Source organism: Dendrobates tinctorius, unplaced genomic scaffold (assembly GCF_039654945.1).
Source record: "Dendrobates tinctorius isolate UK_male_01 unplaced genomic scaffold, ASM3965494v1 ptg000046l, whole genome shotgun sequence".
Classification (NCBI taxonomy): Eukaryota; Metazoa; Chordata; class Amphibia; order Anura; family Dendrobatidae; genus Dendrobates; species Dendrobates tinctorius.
Genome location: NW_027361714.1, coordinates 67,546,500 through 67,567,059, shown reverse-complemented (window position 1 = coordinate 67,567,059; position 20,560 = coordinate 67,546,500). Strand labels below are relative to the sequence as shown.

General features: G+C 47.5%; 1 protein-coding gene across 1 annotated transcript in view; it reads left to right on the top strand.

The window, feature by feature from the left end:
• Window positions 1-284: 284 nt before the first annotated feature.
• LOC141089658 (uncharacterized) overlaps window positions 285-20,560 on the top strand; it is a 56,646-nt gene continuing 36,370 nt past the window's right edge. The window contains exon 1 of the mRNA XM_073576142.1: window positions 285-2,000. Within this exon, the coding sequence (XP_073432243.1) occupies window positions 323-2,000 (1,678 nt within the window). The 5' untranslated portion in view covers window positions 285-322. The remainder of the gene's footprint in view (window positions 2,001-20,560) is intronic.

The following is a 20,560-nucleotide window of genomic DNA, read 5'->3' as shown; positions in this document are numbered from 1 at the left end:
TTCAAGGGAAATGCTGAGCGTCAGAAATCCACATTCCTGGGACGTCTGCCTCTGGGCAGCTCTGGTCGTGCTGTCCCAGAGGCTCAGGTATTGCCCGCAAATGCGGCTAAACTTTTGTTACCCGTTTCTCTCTTATTTTCAAAGAAATCTTTGTGTGAAGGCCTATGTGGATTGTGGTTCCGCAGGCAACTTCATAGATTTTTTGCATGCAAGGAAACTTGGTGTACCTCTTTTAAGGCTTAATTCCCCTATTCAAACCACGGCGATTAATGGTACATCCATTATCCAGGGTGGAGTGGAATTTGTTACTACAGAGATTGTTATGTCAGTGGGGGCATTACACACAGAACATATGTCATTTTTTGTTATTTCCAATTTATCACATGCAGTTGTGTTAGGTATGCCATGGTTGCGCCAGCATAATCCTATTATTGACTGGCACCAAGGGGATATCGTGCGCTGGAGTCCACAATGTCAGAATCACTGTATGTCGCTGTCAGTGAACCAAATTAAAATTAAAACACCCTTTATACCATACGCATTAAGGGACTATGAGGACGTCTTTTCCATAGTGGAGTCTGAGAAATTACCGCCTCATAGAGAGTATGACTGTCCTATAGACTTGGTTCCAAGTGCTCGTCTCCCTAAGGGGAGAATATTTAACCTCTCTGGTCCTGAGCGTGTAGCCATGAAGGACTACATAGCGGACAGCTTGCAAAAAGGTTTTATTAGACCCTCCACTTCACCTGTAGGGGCTGGGTTTTTCTTTGTAGAAAAAAAAGATGGTGGACTCAGACCGTGTATTGATTATCGGGAGCTGAACGCGATTACTGTGAAAAATCAGTATCCGCTTCCACTCATCCCTGATCTGCTTAATCAGCTACTAGGAGCCCGTTGGTTCACTAAGCTTGATCTCCGGGGGGCTTACAATCTGGTTCGCATAAGAAATGGGGATGAGTGGAAAACAGCCTTTAACACACCTCTTGGTCATTTTGAGTACCTTGTGATGCCGTTTGGGTTGAGTAACGCACCCGCCGTGTTCCAACACTTTGTGAATGATATATTCAGGGATATTTGTGGGGTATATGTAGTGGTTTATTTGGATGACATCCTGATTTACTCCGCTGATGTTCTTACACACGTGCAACATGTCCGTTCTGTACTCCAGAGACTTAGAGAACATTCTCTATACGCCAAGTTGGAGAAATGTGTTTTTATGGCTGAGGAGGTACAATTTTTGGGGTACATGATTTCTGCTAAGGGGTTTCGCATGGATCCTGCCAAGATCCGACCCATTAGAGAATGGGTACAACCTAAAACTCTAAAAGCACTGCAGCGATTCTTGGGATTTACTAATTACTACCGTAAATTCATCAAAGGCTTCTCTGAGATCGCCAAACCGCTCACGGATCTGACCCGGAAGGGGGCTGATGTGGTTAATTGGAAGCCAGAGGCACTTCAGGCATTTTCTGTTTTAAAGGAGTGTTTTTCAGCCAACCCAATATTAATTCAGCCTGATCTAGATCGCCCCTTTGTGGTAGAGGTTGATGCCTCTGAGGTTGGGGTAGGGGCAGTGCTTTCCCAAGGCACTGCCTCTCTCACTCAACTCCGCCCATGTGCCTTCTTTTCCCGAAAATTCTCCCCTACTGAGAAAAACTATGATATAGGGAATCGGGAATTGTTGGCCATAAAGTGGGCTTTCGAAGAATGGCGCCACTTTCTCGAAGGTGCTAAACACAAGGTTACCGTGATCACAGATCACAAGAACCTGACCTACTTGGAGTCAGCTAAAAGACTGAATCCTAGGCAGGCCAGGTGGGCCTTATTTTTCTCAAGGTTTAACTTTGTGATCACGTTTCGTCCAGGGACGAAAAATGTAAGGGCTGATGCCCTCTCTCGAAGTTTCTGCCCCTCACAGGCTGAGGACTCGGAACCAGTCCCAATACTGGCCAATGGGATCGTCGTGTCGGCCGTCTCTCTGGACCTTCTGGAGGAGATCCGTAGATCCTCAGAACAAGTCCCGGACACGACGCCCCCCCAGAAATTGTTCGTTCTGGCCCCGTTGCGTCTACAAGTTATGAAAGAGTCGCATGACTCTGTCCTGGCAGGCCATCCTGGTGTTAATAATACAGCCAGACTAGTGACCAGGAATTTTTGGTGGCCGACGGTGGTTAAGGACTGCAAGGATTACGTACTGGCTTGCGAAACTTGTGCTCGTGCTAAGTCCCCCCATAATCGGCCTGCCAGCTGGCTCCAGTCCTTGCCTGCCCCAGAGAGTCCATGGACCCACATCTCCATGGACTTCATTACTGACCTGCCACCCTCAGAAGGGAAGACATGTATCTGGGTGGTGGTAGACAGGTTCAGTAAGCAGTGCCATTTTGTTCCCCTGTCTGGACTACCTAATACAGAAACGCTGAGTAAATTGTTCGTTATTCATGTAATACGACTGCATGGCGCCCCGGTGAATATCGTGTCCGACCGAGGAACCCAGTTCGTTTCTAAATTCTGGAGGGCGTTCTGCAAACGGATTGGCGTTGAATTATCCTTCTCCTCCGCTTACCACCCTGAGACCAATGGTCAAACTGAGCGCACTAACCAGGGCCTAGAGCAGTATCTCCGCTGTTATGTTTCGGAACATCAATCTGATTGGGTGGAACATCTCCCGTTAGCCGAATTTACCCTAAATAACCAATACCAAGAATCCATCAAAACCACCCCGTTCTTCTGTAATCTTGGTTTACACCCACGTTTTGGTTCATTTTCGGCTAAGATGTCGGACCTCCCGGGGGTAGAGAAATCCATACATCACTTAAGGACCATCTGGTCAGAGGTGAACTCAAACTTGAAAGGCTCCCAAGTCAGACAGGCTTCGGCGGCAAATAAACGGCGGTCCAAGGGGCCGCACCTGGGAGTTGGGGACAAAGTTTGGCTGTCTACCAAGAACATTAAACTTAAGGTACCGTCTGCCAAACTGGGCCCCAGATTTATTGGTCCCTATGAGATTTTGGAGGTAATTAACCCGGTAGCCTTTCGCTTAAAGCTCCCTCAGTCCTTCAAAATACCCAACATTTTCCACAAATCCCTCCTAAAAACGTACCGCTCCCCAATTCAACCTGTCCAGTCCCCTCCTCCTCCAGTTTTGGTCAAGGGTACCTTGGAGTACGAAGTCCAAGGTATCCTTGATTCCCGTTTAGTGAGAGGGTCCGTGCAATACTTAGTGCATTGGAAGGGCTACGGCCCAGAGGAGAGGTCCTGGGTCTCCGCTGGTGACATCCATGCCAAGGGGTTAATTAGAAGATTTCACCTCCTTCACCCTGACAAACCGGGTTTTGAGGGTCCGGAGGCCCCTCTTAGAAGGGGGGGTACTGTCACGTCGCAGCCAGACTCAGGGCCTGCTGTTCCGGCGTCGGCCACTAGGAGGCGCCGGACGTCACTGCCAGACTCAGGGCCTGCAGTTCCGGTCTGGGCCACTCGGGGGCACCGGACCGTCACGTCGCCGTCGGACTCAGGGCCTGCTGTTCCGGCGTCGGCCACTAGGAGGCGCCGGACGTCACTGCCAGACTCAGGGCCTGCAGTTCCGGTCTCGGCCACTCGGGGGCGCCGGACCATCACGTCGCCGTCGGACTCAGGGACGGCTATTCCTGCCTCAGCCACTGGGAGGCGCCGTGGTTCGCTCCAGGGTGAGGGTGGTGGCAGAGAGGGGGCTCCTGCACAGGCATCTGGTGGGCACAGGCTCCGCCCCTCTGTCAGTCATGTAGGGCTTACTGCATGTCCATCTGGCCTGGTCCGGGGGCGGTCCTGGTTACATCATCGGGCCGGGAACCTGTGAGGGAGGACCTGACCCCTCAAATACCTGGGGACTGTTCTTGCAAGCCGCCGGATATATTCTTGGTTCCCCTGCGTGTTATTGTGTGAATTGCTATAGTGTATACTCTGACCTCAGCCTGGATTCTTGACCATTCTATTGCCTGCCGTTTTTGTACCTCCGCCTCTCTTCTGACTTTTTGACGCTGACCTTTGCTTGGATTCCTGACTCTCCTTCTGTCTGCTGATTCTGTACCTCGCTGCCCTCCTGGTTTTACTGACCCTGGCCTGGACTTTTGACTCTCCTTCTGTCTGCTGATTTCGTGCCTCTGCGGCACCCTGGTCTCAGACTCCTGCATCCTGACCTTGATTACGGGTTTTAGTTTTGACCCCTTGGTGGCCGTCCTGCTCTGGTCCACTGCTAATCTAGACAGCTACCTCCTGGGCCTTGCTACAATTCCAGATCCCTGTATAGGGGTTAAGGGTCTCGGGGTTACTCGGGGTGCTGTCCCCACTGCAGCCCAGATTCGCAGACGGCCGTCACAGTATCTAACAGAATGGCAACCCAGAAGTCAGCAGTAGAGTTGAGCGAAACGGGTCGAAAAATTTCAAAAGTCACCGACCCGACTTTTGGCAAAGTCGGGTATAATGAAACGAAACCCGACCCTAGGATGAGGTCGGCCACGAGGTCGGCGACTTATGTGCCAAAGTCGCGCTTCAAAAGTTTGTTTTGCGCTCTTTTTCAGCCAATCAGGATCCACGGACACTGTGGGCAACGTGATGACATAGACAGGGGTCACCACCATCTTTCAGAAGGGCATGCAAGTGATTGGCTTGCTTTGGTGGGCGTCACAGGGGTTATAAAAGGGCGTGCACACCGACCGCCATCTTACTTCTGCCGATCTTAGCATAGGGAGAGGTTGCTGATTCTGTAGGGAGAGCGTTAGGCAGGGAAGAAGAAAAAAAAACTGCTTCTGCTGCTAGCGATTTTGCCTGTACAACACACCAGTCACTGTGTGTGCAGTGCAAGGGGAGGCTATATTGTGGTGGATCAGCGGTGTTGGTTGTTAGGCTGCCTTCTAAGGCTTCCTGACAGCTGCATTGCTGTTTCCCCACTGCTCTGCAAACTGCTTTTTTAAAAGCAATCCCAATTTTTTTTTTTTGTCCTGCTGAGGTACTGAGCGTGCATTTTTTCACACCATACAGCGTCAGTGGGCCTCACACAATCCAAAAGTGTCCAGTGTCCACTAGTGTCTGCAGAAATTCAAAATCTCCCTTATCCTGTAGTCACTTTTTTCACACCTGTGCCATCGAGCCTTTGACATAGCGCTCTGATATTCAGTGGGCCTCACACAATCCAAAAGTGTTCAGTGTCCACTAGTGTGTGCAGAAATTCAAAATCTCCCTTATCCTGTAGTCACTTTTTTCACACCTGTGCCATCGAGCCTGTGACATAGCGCTCTGATATTCAGTGGGTCTCACACAATCCAAAAGTGTCCAGTGTCCACTAGTGTGTGCAGAAATTCAAAATCTCCCTTATCCTGTAGTCACTTTTTTCACACCTGTGCCATCGAGCCTGTGACATAGCGCTCTGATATTCAGTGGGCCTCACACAATCCAAAAGTGTCCAGTGTCCACAAGTGTGTGCAGAAATTCAAAATCTCCCCTGTCCTATAGACACCTTGTACCTTGTTTTACATTACTATATAGTTTGTTGGATTTTGTCTACATTTCTACAAAAAATGAGGAAGGCTGGTGGAAGAGGCCGTGGAATTGGGCGGGGGTTGGCAGCTGGTAATGATGGTGTTGGTGGTGGATCTGATGGTAGTGGCAAGAGCAAAATAGGACCGAATGCAGGAGGTGTTGAGCCTGCGTCATTGTCTGGCTCCATAAGGCTTCGAAGGCTTAGTTTTCTAGGAGTTGGCAAACCGTTTTTAAAGCCAGAGCATCAGGAAAAAGTTTTGTCTTGCATTGCTGACTCAGCCTCCAGCTCTATCGCCTCCTCTTCTGAAGTTGTAAAAAGTAAAAGCACTGAGTCGTCATTGGAGGCTCATGTTCATGAACCACACCTTTCCTTGTGTCCTTCACCCCAACCAAGATTGAAGGATGACGCAGGCCATACTACTGATTACTCCATGGAGCTGTTTTCACATGCCATGCCTGGATTATCAAGTGAAATGGTGAATTACCCAGGCCAAGATGAATCTGACATGGAGTGCACTGATGCACAGCCGCTGATAGATGATTCTGCTGGTACATTCACTCAGAGCACTACATTGTCCTCGCAGTGTACAGAGCCAGATTCTGACCCTGATGAGACTCAGGTGCCCCTTACCGCACACTATACCACCATACACGGTGACACAGAGGAAGGTGCACATGACATTGAAGAGGAGGTGATGGATGACCCAGTTGTTGACCCAGATTGGCATCCATTGGGGGAAGAGGGTGCTGCTTCCAATAGCTCAGATGAGGAGCTTCCACAGCAGACATCGACATCGCAACAGCTGTTATCTGGCAGGCCCGGAGCACTCCAAAGACAGGTTCCAAAAATCAAAAGAGTTGCTGGACAGCTTGTCCAGAGGGTCAAAAGATCACAGCGTGCTAGGCCGCAAAATGTCTGCCAAAGTAGGAAGAGTGCAGCGTGGCACTTTTTTGAACAAAATCCTCATGATCAGGCCAAGGTTATCTGTAAGAAGTGCACAAAGACCTTTAGCCGAGGGAAAAATCTGAAAAATTTGAATACCTGTTGCATGCTTAGACATTTAACCAGCATGCACTTGCAAGCGTGGACACAACACCAAACCTCAAGTGCCACATGTGCAACTGATCACAAAGAAGGTAGTCAGCAACGCTACATTGTTTCCCCCACTGTAAGCCCACCGGACAGCACAGCAGCAAATGTTGAGGTGTCGTTGCAAGGCCACAGCAGTCAGGGAATCCCACTGTTATATCAACGAAATACTGAATCTAGGCCATCAGAAAGAACACCAACTCCATCACCATCATCAACCCTCTCTCAGTCCGCCCTGTCCACCGCTACTTCCACCATATGCAGCTCTCAAGTCCAGCTCACCCTCCCAGACACTATGAGTAGGTCAAGAAAGTACTCAGTCTCTCATCCGCGTACACTGGGTTTGAACACCCACATTGCCAAACTAATCTTGTTTGAGATGATGCCCTATCGGTTGGTGGAAAGCGCAGCTTTCCGCGAACTCATGGCCTATGCAGTACCACGCTATGACCTACCCAGTCGCCACTTCTTCTCTCGCAAAGCCATCCCAGCCCTCCACCATCATGTGAAAGACCGCATTGTCCATGCACTCAAGCAGTCAGTGTGTGGAAAGGTGCACCTCACAACTGATGCATGGTCCAGTCGGCATGGCCAGGGCCGTTACGTGTCCATCACTGCGCACTGGGTTAATGTGGTGGATGCAGGGTCCACAGGGGACAGCGGTGGTGGGACAGTGCTGCCTAGCCCACGGTATAGGAAACAGTTGGCTGTAGGCGTTCGACCCTCCTCCTCCTCCTCCTTCAGAAGCGAAAGCTCGTCCACAGAGCGCAGTCGTACGAGCACTCCATCTGCAGCTGCCACTGTTGCACATGAGGTGTCCCCCTATCGAGCAGCTTGTGGAAAGCGTCAGCAGGCTGTGTTGCAGATGATGTGTTTGGGCGACAGACACACCGCCGAGGTGCTGGCCGAGTACTTGAAGCGACAAACTGAGTCATGGCTGGGCAGTGTACATCTTGAGGCAGGCAAGGTAGTTAGTGATAACGGCCGTAATTTTGTGGCAGCCATAGCCCTTTCAAAACTCAGCCACATACCTTGCTTGGCTCACACCTTGAACCTGGTGGTGCAGTGCTTCCTCAAAAATTATCCGGAGTTAACAGCCCTGCTCCAGAAGGTGCGAAGACTGTGCGCGCACATCCGCCGGTCGCCTGTACACTCCGTTCGTATGCAGATGCTGCAGCGATTGCTCCACCTTCCCAACCACCGCCTCATTATCGACATTGCAACAAGGTGGAACTCCACCCTGCACATGGTGGAGCGGCTGTGCGAGCAGAGGCAGGCCATAATGCATTTGTGGGAGGATACACGGCCAGGCACTTTGAGAGCAGACATGGAGTTGATAGGTGTGCAGTGGTCGAAGCTGAAAGACCTCTGTAAAGTCCTTCAGTGTTTTGAGGAATGCACACGGCTGGTAAGCGCAGACGACGCCATCCTAAGCATGAGCATCCCACTTATGCGTCTGCTCATGCAAACTTTGACGCACCTTAAGGAGCAGGAGTCTGCAGCCAATGTTGATGAGGAAGAAGAGGAGGAGGGAATCCTTGATGACATTCAGCCATTGTCTGCTCAGGGACCTCTCCTGGACGAGGTGGAGGAAGAAGAGGAGGAGGAGGAGGATGATGATGGGGATGATTACTTAGGGGAGGAGGATGCATCTCGTGGGGCAAGTGAAAATGTTGGCGTGGCAAGGTCTGGTACAGGGTTTGTGCGTGACTGGAGGGATGTGGATTTGCCAGAAAGTGCTCCTCCAACCAGCACTCGCAGTGCATCATTGACACCGGGAACATTGGCCCACATGTCAGATTATGCCTTGCATATCCTAAAAAGGGACCCCCGCATTGCCAAAATGATGAATGATGACGACTACTGGTTGGCCAGCATCCTGAATCCACGCTATAAAGGCAAATTACAAAACATCATGCCACAGGAGAACCTTGACCTAATATTGGCTAATAAACAAGCAACTCTGGTAAATCGGTTGCTTGAGGTATTCCCAGCACACAGCAGCGGTGATGGTTCTCACACGAGCCGTACGGGCTGGGGGCAGCTTGGCAGAGGTGTTCATGGTGCACACAGCAGAAGTGGCGTTGGAGACAGGGGTTTCATGACAATGTTGTGGACTGATTTTTCAAGTACTGCTCACACAACTGGTAATACTGCATCGACTGAAAGTGACAGGAGACAGCAGTTGTCAACTATGGTTACAAACTACTTTTCCTCCCATATCGATGTTCTCCCACACAGGTCATTCCCCTTTTACTATTGGGCCGCTAAACTGGACACTTGGCCTGAATTGGCACAATATGCCTTACAGGAGCTCGCTTGCCCAGCTGCAAGTGTGCTATCGGAAAGAGTCTTCAGTGCAGCTGGATCAATCCTGACAGAAAAAAGGACCCGTCTGTCATCCCAAAATGTGGATGATCTAACCTTCATTAAAATGAACCATGCATGGGTTTCCAAGGATTTTGTCCCACCTTCCCCTGATGACACATAGGGTGACAGAAAAATGGCTTGCTTTGGTCCACCTCTTACTGGGACTTGACCTATTTCGCCTTTTGCATCAGCTGAATGTCCAACATCAACATATGCCACTTTCTAAAACTCCCTAACTGTGCTGCCCCCCCCCATGGCCGGGGTCACCACCTAGCGCACGACACCGTGCGAGTGCCGTTGCCCTGGACAGGTGGGTAGGCCGACTCTTGGGCGCGGGCACTGGCACAGGGTCCCTCATAGTGCAATCAAGTGTCTCTGACGGTGGTGGTGCACACCCGCCGTCAGACACACCGCCATACTATGAGGGGCCCAGTGCCAGTACCGACGCCCACGAGTGGGCCCCCCTTGCTTGGGCAGGGCCCCAGCATTTGCAATCTTTACCTCTCCCTGCTCCTCCGCTGTGTAGTCTGGGCCGTCAAATCCATGCTGTGCCTGACACTGTCTGAGCCTGCCTCCTGATGTATAGACATATATTTTGAATGTGTACGCTATCCATACATGTTATCCGGGGATACGGTACCCTTTCTCACCTTTGTGCAAGCCATACTGGGCCTAACACCGTCTGAGCCTGCCTCCTGATGTATAGACATATATTTTGAATGTGTATGCTATCCATACATGTTATCCGGGGATACGGTACCCTTTCTCACCTTTGTGCAATCACGTGTAATCCATACTGGGCGTGAGAACGGCTGGCGAGCTGTTAAGCAAGCTACAGCACCTGTGGTTTGCACACGTAAGTTTTTCATTTTTTCAGGAATGACGGTTAGGCCTAATTCCGGAACTGCGGTTGACCTGCACTTACTGGGAAATCATCGTTCGCGGGTAATAATTGTAATCAGTGATCCCCATCACTAACGTTGTTCAGCGGGTTATCTGCACCTGTAAGCGACAAACGCTGGCCTTTTCAGTGTAGCGCACATGCAGCCACGGACATGTAAGGGCATGACACACCAGTTATTGGCCAATCTCATGTGCCAGAGCCTCACGTGTCCCTCTAGTAAGCCGGACTCGGACCGCGGGGCATGACGGAGTCTCGTTCGTTAACGGAATTAAGCTTGCAATGTGTGCATCTGTTCTGTAGCTGGCATGGTTGAGGTTTCCCAGGTGGAGTCGAATTTAACCGTAGGCTCCACTCCTGGTGTTGCCCTTCTGGACATTCCTTTAAGGTTCAGCTTTGCAACCATACTGCCCACGTAAAACAAACACTTTGCCTTCATGAACGCTGTTTGGAGGGTCATGACTCGTGGGAATAACGCCGCCCAATCAGTTAACCTGCTAGAGAGATCCTTCGTTGCGCCCAAGCATGACATCACACTCCCTAGGAGGAAGGTAATGCCACTGTGGCGACCGTACTCCTGGGGGCGACACAAGTGCACTGATGCCCAGCCACTGCTCGATGAATCTGCTGGTACATTGACCCAGACCACTACATTCCCCTCGCATGCTACATGGCCTGAATCTGACCCTGATGAAACTCAGGTTACCCTTCCCATATACAGTTCCATCTTACACGGTGACAAAGAGGAAGCTGCAGCTGAAAGTGCAGGTTCGGCCCACCCGCCATCAGACACACCACCGTACTATCAGGGGCCCTGTGCCAGTGCCGTCACCAATGAGTGGGCCCCCCCTGCTTGCTCAGGATCACAGCACTTGCAAGGTTGAAATACTGTGCAGTGAGATGGAAGTTGGGGACGACGAGGAGTCCAGACTAGTACAGGGATTCCCTAGCGAGGAGACTTATTTGATTGTTTTCAATGTTGGGACAGCAATTTTTGGGGAGCACTATACTCTGGAGAATGATAGATGGGGCCCACCATACACTGGAACATTCCAAAGGTGGACATCAGACACTGGAGCAGCATTTACAGGGCCCATTATACACTAGAGCATTAGAAATGGGGCCCATTATGTTTGGAGCATTATTAGGGCCCATAAGACAGTGGAGCTTCATCCATGGGGACCAACATATACTGTAGCATTATGTGGAGCTCATCATATACTGTTTCAAACATTATATGGGACCAATGATTCTGTATGGAGAAATAGATGGGCCTCGTCATGAGATGTAAAAAGTGAAGTATTTTTCATTGTACTATACCGCTATTTCTCTGCCGTATCGGAGCATGATGAGTTGTGGTATGTGTTAAAGGGGCGCTCTTTCGCCCACGGCACATGAAAACCTGGAGCCAGCCCTACCCCCCCACAACTTTAGCCAAATAACCCCCATTTTTCAGTGCGTAACTTGTATTATGAAGTTAATTAAGGTTGACAAGCTTAAGTAAGAAGAATTGATGCTTTTGGCATTCAAATGGGCACTGTAGGTGTGTTTCCTGTCCTCCTCTCACTGCCGACTTTTATTCCCCATTGACTTACATTGGGTTTCGTGTTTCGGGACGACCCCAACTTTTCCCTATAATCGGCCGATCTTGCTCAACCCGACTTTTGGAAAAGTCGGGTTTCACGAAACGAAACTCGACCCTAAAAAACCAAAAGTCGCTCAACTCTAGTCAGCAGTAAATGTAATCATAACTATATGGGGATCATGTTGCACATAGTGCAGCAAGAAGGCACTCATATGTCGGGCTCTACATGAGGTCCAAGCCCATGCTGTGTTGGTGATTGGGTAACAATGAGGCATGTTTACTCTGTCCCTTCCAGCCAACCATGAACAACAGAGAGGGGAGGATTATCCTCCTTATCCGACAGTTGCTCGCCCATCACCTCTTCCTCTTCCATTTGTTCTTCGGATCTTGCACCTTCGATATCAGTTTGTCTGTTAACACCAGCCTCCCTCGTTTGCAGTAATCCACCCTCCCTTGGCACCCGCCTGTGTGACGACAGTCTGGAACTTAGAGACAATGTTATCCCTTCTGCATCCTCCTCTGCTTCCTCTTCTTCTTCTGGGACCACCATCTACTCCTGCCGGTTATTCAAAGTCTGCCCCAGCATATGGATGACTGGAATAGTGATGCTGATGATAGTGTCGTCAGCGCTGAAAATCTTAGTAGGCATTTAGAAACTGTGCAGAAGGGTGCAGAGGTCCTTAATATGTGCCCACTCAGTAAACATGAAATGCGCCATGGACAAAGACCTCTGTATTGATGCAAGTCGATGACCAGAGGGGTGCGAACGGCGGAAATGAGCACACAGCTTACATGCTTTCTGGAGCAACTTACCCAGGCCAGGATAGTGGTGGAGAAATTGCTGTACCACCAGGTTTAGAACGTGAGCAATGCAAGGCACGTGTTTGAGCTTGCCCCGCTGTAGGGACGCCACCAGTTTCGCATCATTGTCGGACATAGCCTTCCCTGGATGCATATTCAGCAGAGACAGCCATTAATCAAACAGCCTGGAGAGCTGTCCACAACTCTTCAGCTGTATGACTGCAATCTCTAAGGCATATCAATTTTTATACTGCCTGATGGTGATGAGAGGTGGTGGGGATTGGCTCTGCACTGTTGGAACATGTGTCTCATTAAGGCAGAGGTTGAGGATGCATGTGGAGTACCTAGAGGAGATAGAGGAGGAGGCACAATCAGTGGAAGAAGTGTTAAATGTAGAGGTTTTTCCTGTAAGCCTTGATGAATCTAAGACTTGTGGAGCAGCGCTTGCCCCCACAGCCACCAGAGTCTCCCAGTGCCCAGTCAGCGAGATGTAATGCCCATGGCCATGCTTACTCATCCAAGTGTCTGTGGTGAAATGCACCCTGGAAGACAGAGGTTTAGTCAAGGAATGGGGCATATTGTCTGCAATATGCTTGTGTGTGTAGGCACAGCTTTCTTAGAAAAGTAATGGCGACTGAACAATTGATACTGGGGGACTGCGATGGCCATCAGCTTTCGGAAACCGTCTGTATCTACTAGGCAGAAAGGCAGCATTTCCATGGCCAACAGATTAGAGATGGTGGAGGTTAACCTCTCAGCTTTGTCATGCATAGGGGGAAATCTTTTGCGGAACCGTGGGCTGGCTGCAGTGCTGAGAGAGGGCAGAGTACGGTGAATTGGGCAAACTGCTGGACCATGAGAGAGGTGCAGGAAGAGATGATATGGTGGATTGAGAAAGTTGCGGTGTGCTCGTTCTCTGAGATCGGTCAAAAACAGCAGGCATGTCTGCTTCTGTTACAGCTGACGGCGGGCTCTCAGTTAGCGTGACTGGAGCGTGTAATCAACCTGAGGTTCTGCAGTCAAAGACCTGGGTCTCAATAGTTGACACGGTAAACAGAGGAGGAGGAAGAAGCAGCAGATACAATTGATTGGGTGGCTGATGGATGTTGAGGTCCGTTGGTCCGCAAGCAGATTACGTGAGTTGGCTTATAACAAGAATTTTTGGGTGGCCTCTGGATCAGGCCTCTATAACACACTAGGTGCTGCAAACTATTTTAAAGTCAGGTCTTCTACTGTATGACACCCCCTGTAGAAGCGTGGACGAAACTCGCGCCAGGGTGTAGGGACACAGCAGTGACTCCACACACCCTGTAAGTACACGTTGAGAGGTTCATTGCCTGCATCTATTGTGTTATATTCCTAATTGCAGATTTACCTATTTAAACAAATGGGGCTTGCTGACCCATAGCTCTAATACTTAGGGCATTTTAGGTGCTATACCATTTGCCATTCATACTCTAAATGGGATTTGGGCATACAGCTTTTCCTTCCCTCAGCACAAGCAATTTTTTTACTGCATTGTTTTGCTTGTACCATAATTAATTACTAATAGGCTGCTCCCCTCCTCTATACATTTTTTATAGTATTTTATATAAATTCACTGTGATGTAGTATACCAGTAGGGTGTGTTTAAAGATGTCCATAGTCAACAGTGTCTCTCACATCTGAGGTCAGTATGTTTTTTTGTTTTTAGATTATGTTTTCATTATATATTTAACAAATTGTTACTCATTTGGAAAAAAATCTCTCATATTTGTGTTTTTTCTGTTCACTCCTCACTATCTGTGGGATTATAGTGTAATGGACGGGATATATACGGTACTCCTACTGTATGACACTAAGAACAGAAGAATTTTTTGTGGCCTCTGGATCAGGAATCTATAACACACTTGATGCTACAAACTATTTTAAAGTCAGGTCCACTACTATATGACACTAGGAACAGAAGATTTTTTGTGGCCTCTGGACCTGGCCTCTATAAAATACTAGATGCTGCAAACTATTTTAAAGTCAGGTCTCCAACTGTATGACACTAGGAGCAGAAGATTTTTTTGTTACCTCTGGATCAATCCTCTATAACACAGTAGATTCTACAAACTATTTTAAAGTCATGTCCCCTATTCTATGATACTTGGAACATAAGAATTTTTTGTGACCTCTGTATCTGGCCTCTACAGCTTAATTTCAACCCAACAAAATGACAAAGTGCGATACGGCGGGCTGTCTAACTTTTTTCAACTGAAAAATTACCACAGCACTAAATGAGAAGGTGAGATACAGCAGGCTGTTTCACATCTAGCTAGTGAAAAATATTACTTAAAATGCTATGCTCATGTATGGAGCACAATAGAAGCAGTGCACAGCACACTTGTATGACATGTGCCTTGCTGGCTTTGTCTGTGCACCTCAGTAATGGACAAAAAGTGCTGGAAGGTAAATGTATCCCTGATCGTGAAATCTAGACAAGGGCATAATCCCCCGTATTTTTCTTAACAAAGAAAAAAAACAGCTGCAATGGGAGAGGAGGAAGGTCTGATATGACCCTTAGCCAGACTTTTTGCTATATAGTCCTTCATGGCCTTCTTCTCCAGACGTGAAATATTATATAACCTGCTCTTAGTCAATTTGACCTCAGAAATTAGATTGATAGCGCAATCATAAGGATGGTGTTGAGGGAATTCTTGACAACCCTGTTCCAAAAACACATCCCCAAAATCAGTCAGGTATCTGGCAGAGACCTAGTATCAACCCTGGCTAACTGTGTGCCCAAGCAGTATCCTTGACAGTCCTCCCTTCACCTTACTACCTCCTGAGTCTGCCAGTCCACTACTGGATTGTGAAATATAAGCCAAGGTAGTCTAAGAACCATGATTCTTGGGCAAGCCATCTAGCACATAACAAGCTATTGATGTCAAAGCCATGGCACCTACCTGCAGATGTATCTCTTGAACGACCAGACTAAAATAATTCAGGTGCAAGGGTGCAGAGTCTAAAGCGATTATGGGTATTGGTCTAGACAGTTTATGTGGATTGATGCCCTGGACGAATTGGACTTCAGATTAAACCTTGTCCCACTGTTCAAAAATGCAGAAATAAACACCTTACTTTTGCCAAATTGGATTTTGAACAGTAAAAAGAATTGTGACCTACTCACAGAGTAAATATGTACATCCGGGATGCTAACCTCCCTGCATCCCAGTCTCCTTAATTTTCCGGCAGCTGTTTGTGGTTAAGTATGGATGGACAAGTACCTGCAAAATGACCCTTCACACCAGAGAAAGTACACTCCCTCTTTGTACCAACCTGCAGGAGGAACAATAAAATGAGTCGTCCCCTCAAATGCATGGGTTCTTTGGTTGACTCAGCCCTAGGTTCCCTTGACCCTAGACCTCTTTGAAAATTGGGGCATCTCTTTATGTCACTGACAAAGACAAGAAGTCCACAAGGAGAGCTAGATACAGAGCTGCCTCAAGGGAAACCGGGGTCTCATATAGGGCAAAGGCATCCTTTACTCCCCCCAGAAAGCCTGTGATAGAACTGACTATGGAGCTTGGGCGAATTCCACTTAGTATCCACTTAGTATCAATAGACTACCTACGGAACTTCCCCAGTGGCCAATCTCACTGTTGAAGCCGACAGCAGTCCAAAGCGACTTAAGAGTCAAATGGATAAGAAAATGCCCAGGTTTTGGGGTCACCCTGGTAAAGAGAAATTACTATCCCCACCCATTGCTTCTTGGAACCAGGGGAGTTTGTATGTAAGTTAAAATAGTTATTAGCTGACTTAGTTTGTGCTAGAAATTTGCACCAACACTTTGGTACATTCTTTGGCGCACGGAGTTGCACAGAAGATCACAACCCTTTTCTTGGGGTGTAAAGCATATAAATATAGTGTCATTCATGAAAGACATTTTTATAGTACAAAAAGACAACAAAATTCTGATGAACTTATGTTAATAAATTTGCCCTATTAGTTTATTTTTTTGCAATGTGTGATATATTAGGCTCAATAAATCTACTGTATTTAATATGTGAAATATTAAGTGGTGGATAGCCACTGCAAACCTAAACTCTTAAACATCAAGCCTTGCCGATCCTGCCCTGTTATTCTTGTATGCATATGCAGTATAGACATAATAATTATTACAAATTATATGCAGAAAAATAAAGCTTTTAACAGATAGGAAAATATGATTGGATACAGTGTGTTTGTGCACTGCTTCTGTGTGTTCTTAGGCTTGTCCCACGAGGAGGTGCTAAAGGCGCACTCTTATCACGCTTTCTGACAAAGCTCAATGAAGTTCTTGAAGCTCAGAAGGAACCATTAATATTCTACAGCTTTTTCTTCTAACAATTTATCTTCAAAGGCTTCACGCTGAGTTAAGTTTGCATAAAGATTAACAAGCTCTAAGTATTAAATTAACAAACAGACCAGAAAATTTGATTTACATAAATATTAATCTGTATTTATCCGTACCAATGCAAGAGAATCGCAAGGAGAAGAAAACATGCCTTTCATATTTCAACAGTTGATATTAGTATCTGTGTAAACCATAAGTTGGTTCAAGGACAATATTATAAGTCAGGTTAAAGTCTGGAATTATATTAATGCAAGAAATTCATCTTTGAGAAAGTCTCATGTCAGTTAGTGAAGTGCAAAACCCCTTTAATATAAGACAGTGAGTTCATAGAAGCTATTTTCCATTTAATTTCTGTATGTTTGAGTTTGGTATGGACTTGCTGAAATTCTGCCTCAACACTAATCAATTCTTAAACAGGAAATGTTATTACAGATGATTTTTTTCTAATACAATATTAATTATAGTAATCACATTTACGAAGAATTTCTCCATGGCAGAGTGCAAATAGTTTTACTTGTGCATATTAAAAGGGTAATAAGAACAAGGTTCTATATAAAACTGCTTGAATTATATTTTTTATTTGTATATGTTTTATTCTTTGAACAAGAAGGTATGACTACTTCCTGAGATCTATGGATTAGTAAAATCTTTCTATTATATTAATTTGCGGGAATCTTGAACAATTAAATTATATCAGCACTATGCATGATTATAGTGGGTACAGAAAGTATTCAGACCCCTTTATATTTTACACTCTTTGTTTCATTGCAGCCATTTGGTAAATTCAAAAAGTTCATTTTTTTTCCCATTAATGTACACTCTGCACCCCAGCTTGACTTAAAAAAAAAAAACAGAAATGTAGAAGTTTCCAGGTCTCTCCAGAGATGCTCAATTTGGTAAGGTCAGGGTTCTCACTGTACCAGTCAAGAATGGTCACAGAGTTGTTCTGAAGCCACTCCTTTGATATTTTAGCTGTGTGCTTAGGGTCATTGTCTTGTTGGAAGGTGAATCTTCGGCCAAGTCTGAGGTTCAGAGGTTTTCATCCAGGATATCTCTGTACTTGGCTGCATTCATGTTTCCTTCAATTGCAACCAGTCATCCCGTCCCTGCAGCTGAAAAACACCCCCATAGCATGATGCTGCCACTGCCATGTTTCACTGTTGGGATTGTATTGGGCAGGTGATGAGCAGTGTCTGGTTTTCTCCACACATACCGCTTAGAATAATCACCAAAAAGTTTTATCTTCATCTCATCAGACCTGAGAATCTTATTTCTCATAGTCTGAGAGTCCTTCATGCATCAATAGGACAGTCATAGGGGCAGTGAGGCGGAAGAGTCTCCGCAGCCTTCTTGGAGAACAGGTCTGCATAGGGCCAATAGTGCTTGGGGACAGAGGAAAGATCTGCGGGTACCTCGGTAGTAGCAACCTGAACGCACTCCCTCCGACATCTGCCCTCACAAGATTCACTCCATCCCAAAATTCTCCCTGTGGACCACTCTATATGAGGAGAGTGGTAACGTAACCAGGGTATACCTAACAGGACCTTGTCAATTCCCTCGGGAATGACAAGCAGAGAGATTATCTCCTGATGGGATGGTTTGATGTGTTATCTGTGAGGGCAGTGTCGACCCATTTACCACTCGTACGGTCACAGTTTTGGTGAGCATCCCTAGGGGTATTGCGTGCCGTTGGACGAAGACAGAAGACATAAAGTTGGCTTCTGCCCCGGAGTCCATGCAGAGCTCTACTGTGTGAGTGGATGGGCATATGATAATTGTCCCCTTGAAGGAAAATTTGGAGGAAAATGCCGCTGTATCTAGTTAACCTCCTCCTATGGTCACTAGAAGCGGTCATTTTTCCGACCGCTGGGGACATTTCCTGGCATAATGTCCCGACTTCTGGCAGACAGGACAGACCATGGGTACTCGAGCAATCCGGGACTTAGATCCCGCTAGAGAAACCTCCATGGCCTCATGTGGCTCGGACACGTGGACTGAATATTCCAGAGGTTTGGCGAAGGTGGGAGCCAGCTGAAACCTCTGCCTACACTGGGCTCCCTCCAACCTTCACTCATTAAAACGAAGGTCGATGTAAGTTGATACTGCTATTAGCTCTTCCAGTGTGGTGGGAATCTCCCTAGTGGTCAAGGCGTCTTTCACATGGTCAGCCAGCCCCCTCCAAAATACTGGGATGAGGACTTTATCCGGCCACCCCAGCTCAGAAGCTAAAGTCCGGAAGTGACCGGCAAAATGGCTGACCATGACCGAGCCCTGTGTCAATGCCAGCAGTTGGAACGCCATATCATGGGTGACTCGAGGTCCCAAAAAAACCTGTTTCAGAGTGCTTAAAAACCATGGAGCACTCTGCACCACATGATCGTCATGCTCCCACAGCGGCGTAACCCTCTTCAACACCCTGTCCGACACCAGGGAAATTATAAGCCATTCCTTAGCTCGCTCTGAGGGGAAATGTGCAGCCAGTAGCTCCAGGTGTATCTCACACTGGTTCACGAATGCCCTACATGACTTGCTGTCACCTGAAAACCTCTCAGGCAGCAGGAAGCAGGATAAGGTCAGAACAGGGGTGGCAGCGAACATATGGGCTGCAGCCTCACTAGCTGCCTGAACAGCTACTGCAGTCACATCCACAGCTGAGGTTGTACGCTCGAGAGCTGACAACCTGCACTCCAGCTGCTGGATGTACCGCTTCAGTCGCTGTTCATCTTTACTAGCCAGAACCTGGCACTAGTATAATATTAGGGGCTGGTGGAACGCACTAAATAAGATGGCAGTAAGGTGCGTTCGCAGCCCGAGGTCCACCATGCAGAGATGTTAACTGCTGTTCGGTAACGGCGGACACGAAATGGCGGTATCGCACTGGACACATTTGGGTTAAATGCCTCCCAGTGTGTAGTAGCAACAGGCTCTGTTGCTTCACTGAGCCACGGAACCACAGAACACAGATGTTGCATCCTGCTGACTGTCACAGGACACAGGTGATTCAGCGCTAGTGTGTGGTCACAAGACTCTGCCCCAAAGACGCTGGGTAAGAGTCTCTCTAGGCCTACAAAACGCACGGCATCACACCTGCGAATGCCACAAATAGATGCTAGCTACTGTGGAGTGCATACAAAGTGCACAGTGGCATACAGACAAAGCCACTACTAGGCGCTGAAGCTAGGCCCTGATTCTGCCTCCTACCTGCACTATCAGCCTAGGCACTAACTGGCAAGGCTGAACAACACATGTGTACCAAGGGTAGGGGTTTCATAATGAGTCATTCAGCAGAGATGTTCATAGGTGCATACAACACTCACTCCACATGGAGTATACTAGTGCACGGCCGTGCTATCCTTTTATAGCTGCATCCTTCCAGGACTTTGCTGATGGCCCAATCTGAGCTGCTTGAGGACCTGAGCATGTGACCTCTGACCACCAATGAGCGGTCATCTCACAGGCATGCTCAGATGAGAAAAAGCAGGACTAAGTCCTAGGAGTGTCTGCTCGCCGCTGACTAATGCTCAATGCTATAGCTGAACCAGGGGAAGAAGCAGCAACCAGATGCATAGCATTAACCTGAGCAAGGCGCTGGGACCGACGTCTCTGCTGAGCAGGAACCTCTGCGGCTGAAGAAAAATGGGAGACCACTGAGGGCATGGCTTGAGATTCATCCCTGTACAGTGGCAGGAACTTTACATCTAACAGGGTCTGAATACTTTCAGTACCCTCTGCATATCATATGCTCTCAGTCTAGAGAACCTATGTTAATAACAGACATTTGGAAACATAATAAATGATTACAATAAAAAAACTTCAGTGACATATAGTTTAAGCACTGCAGCTCATCTTATTAATAAAGCTACATCATTATCTAACTTCTGTATAAGTTTATAAAGAACAGGATTTGTATAGTATTTGACTTGGTTAATTTTTTTTTATTGG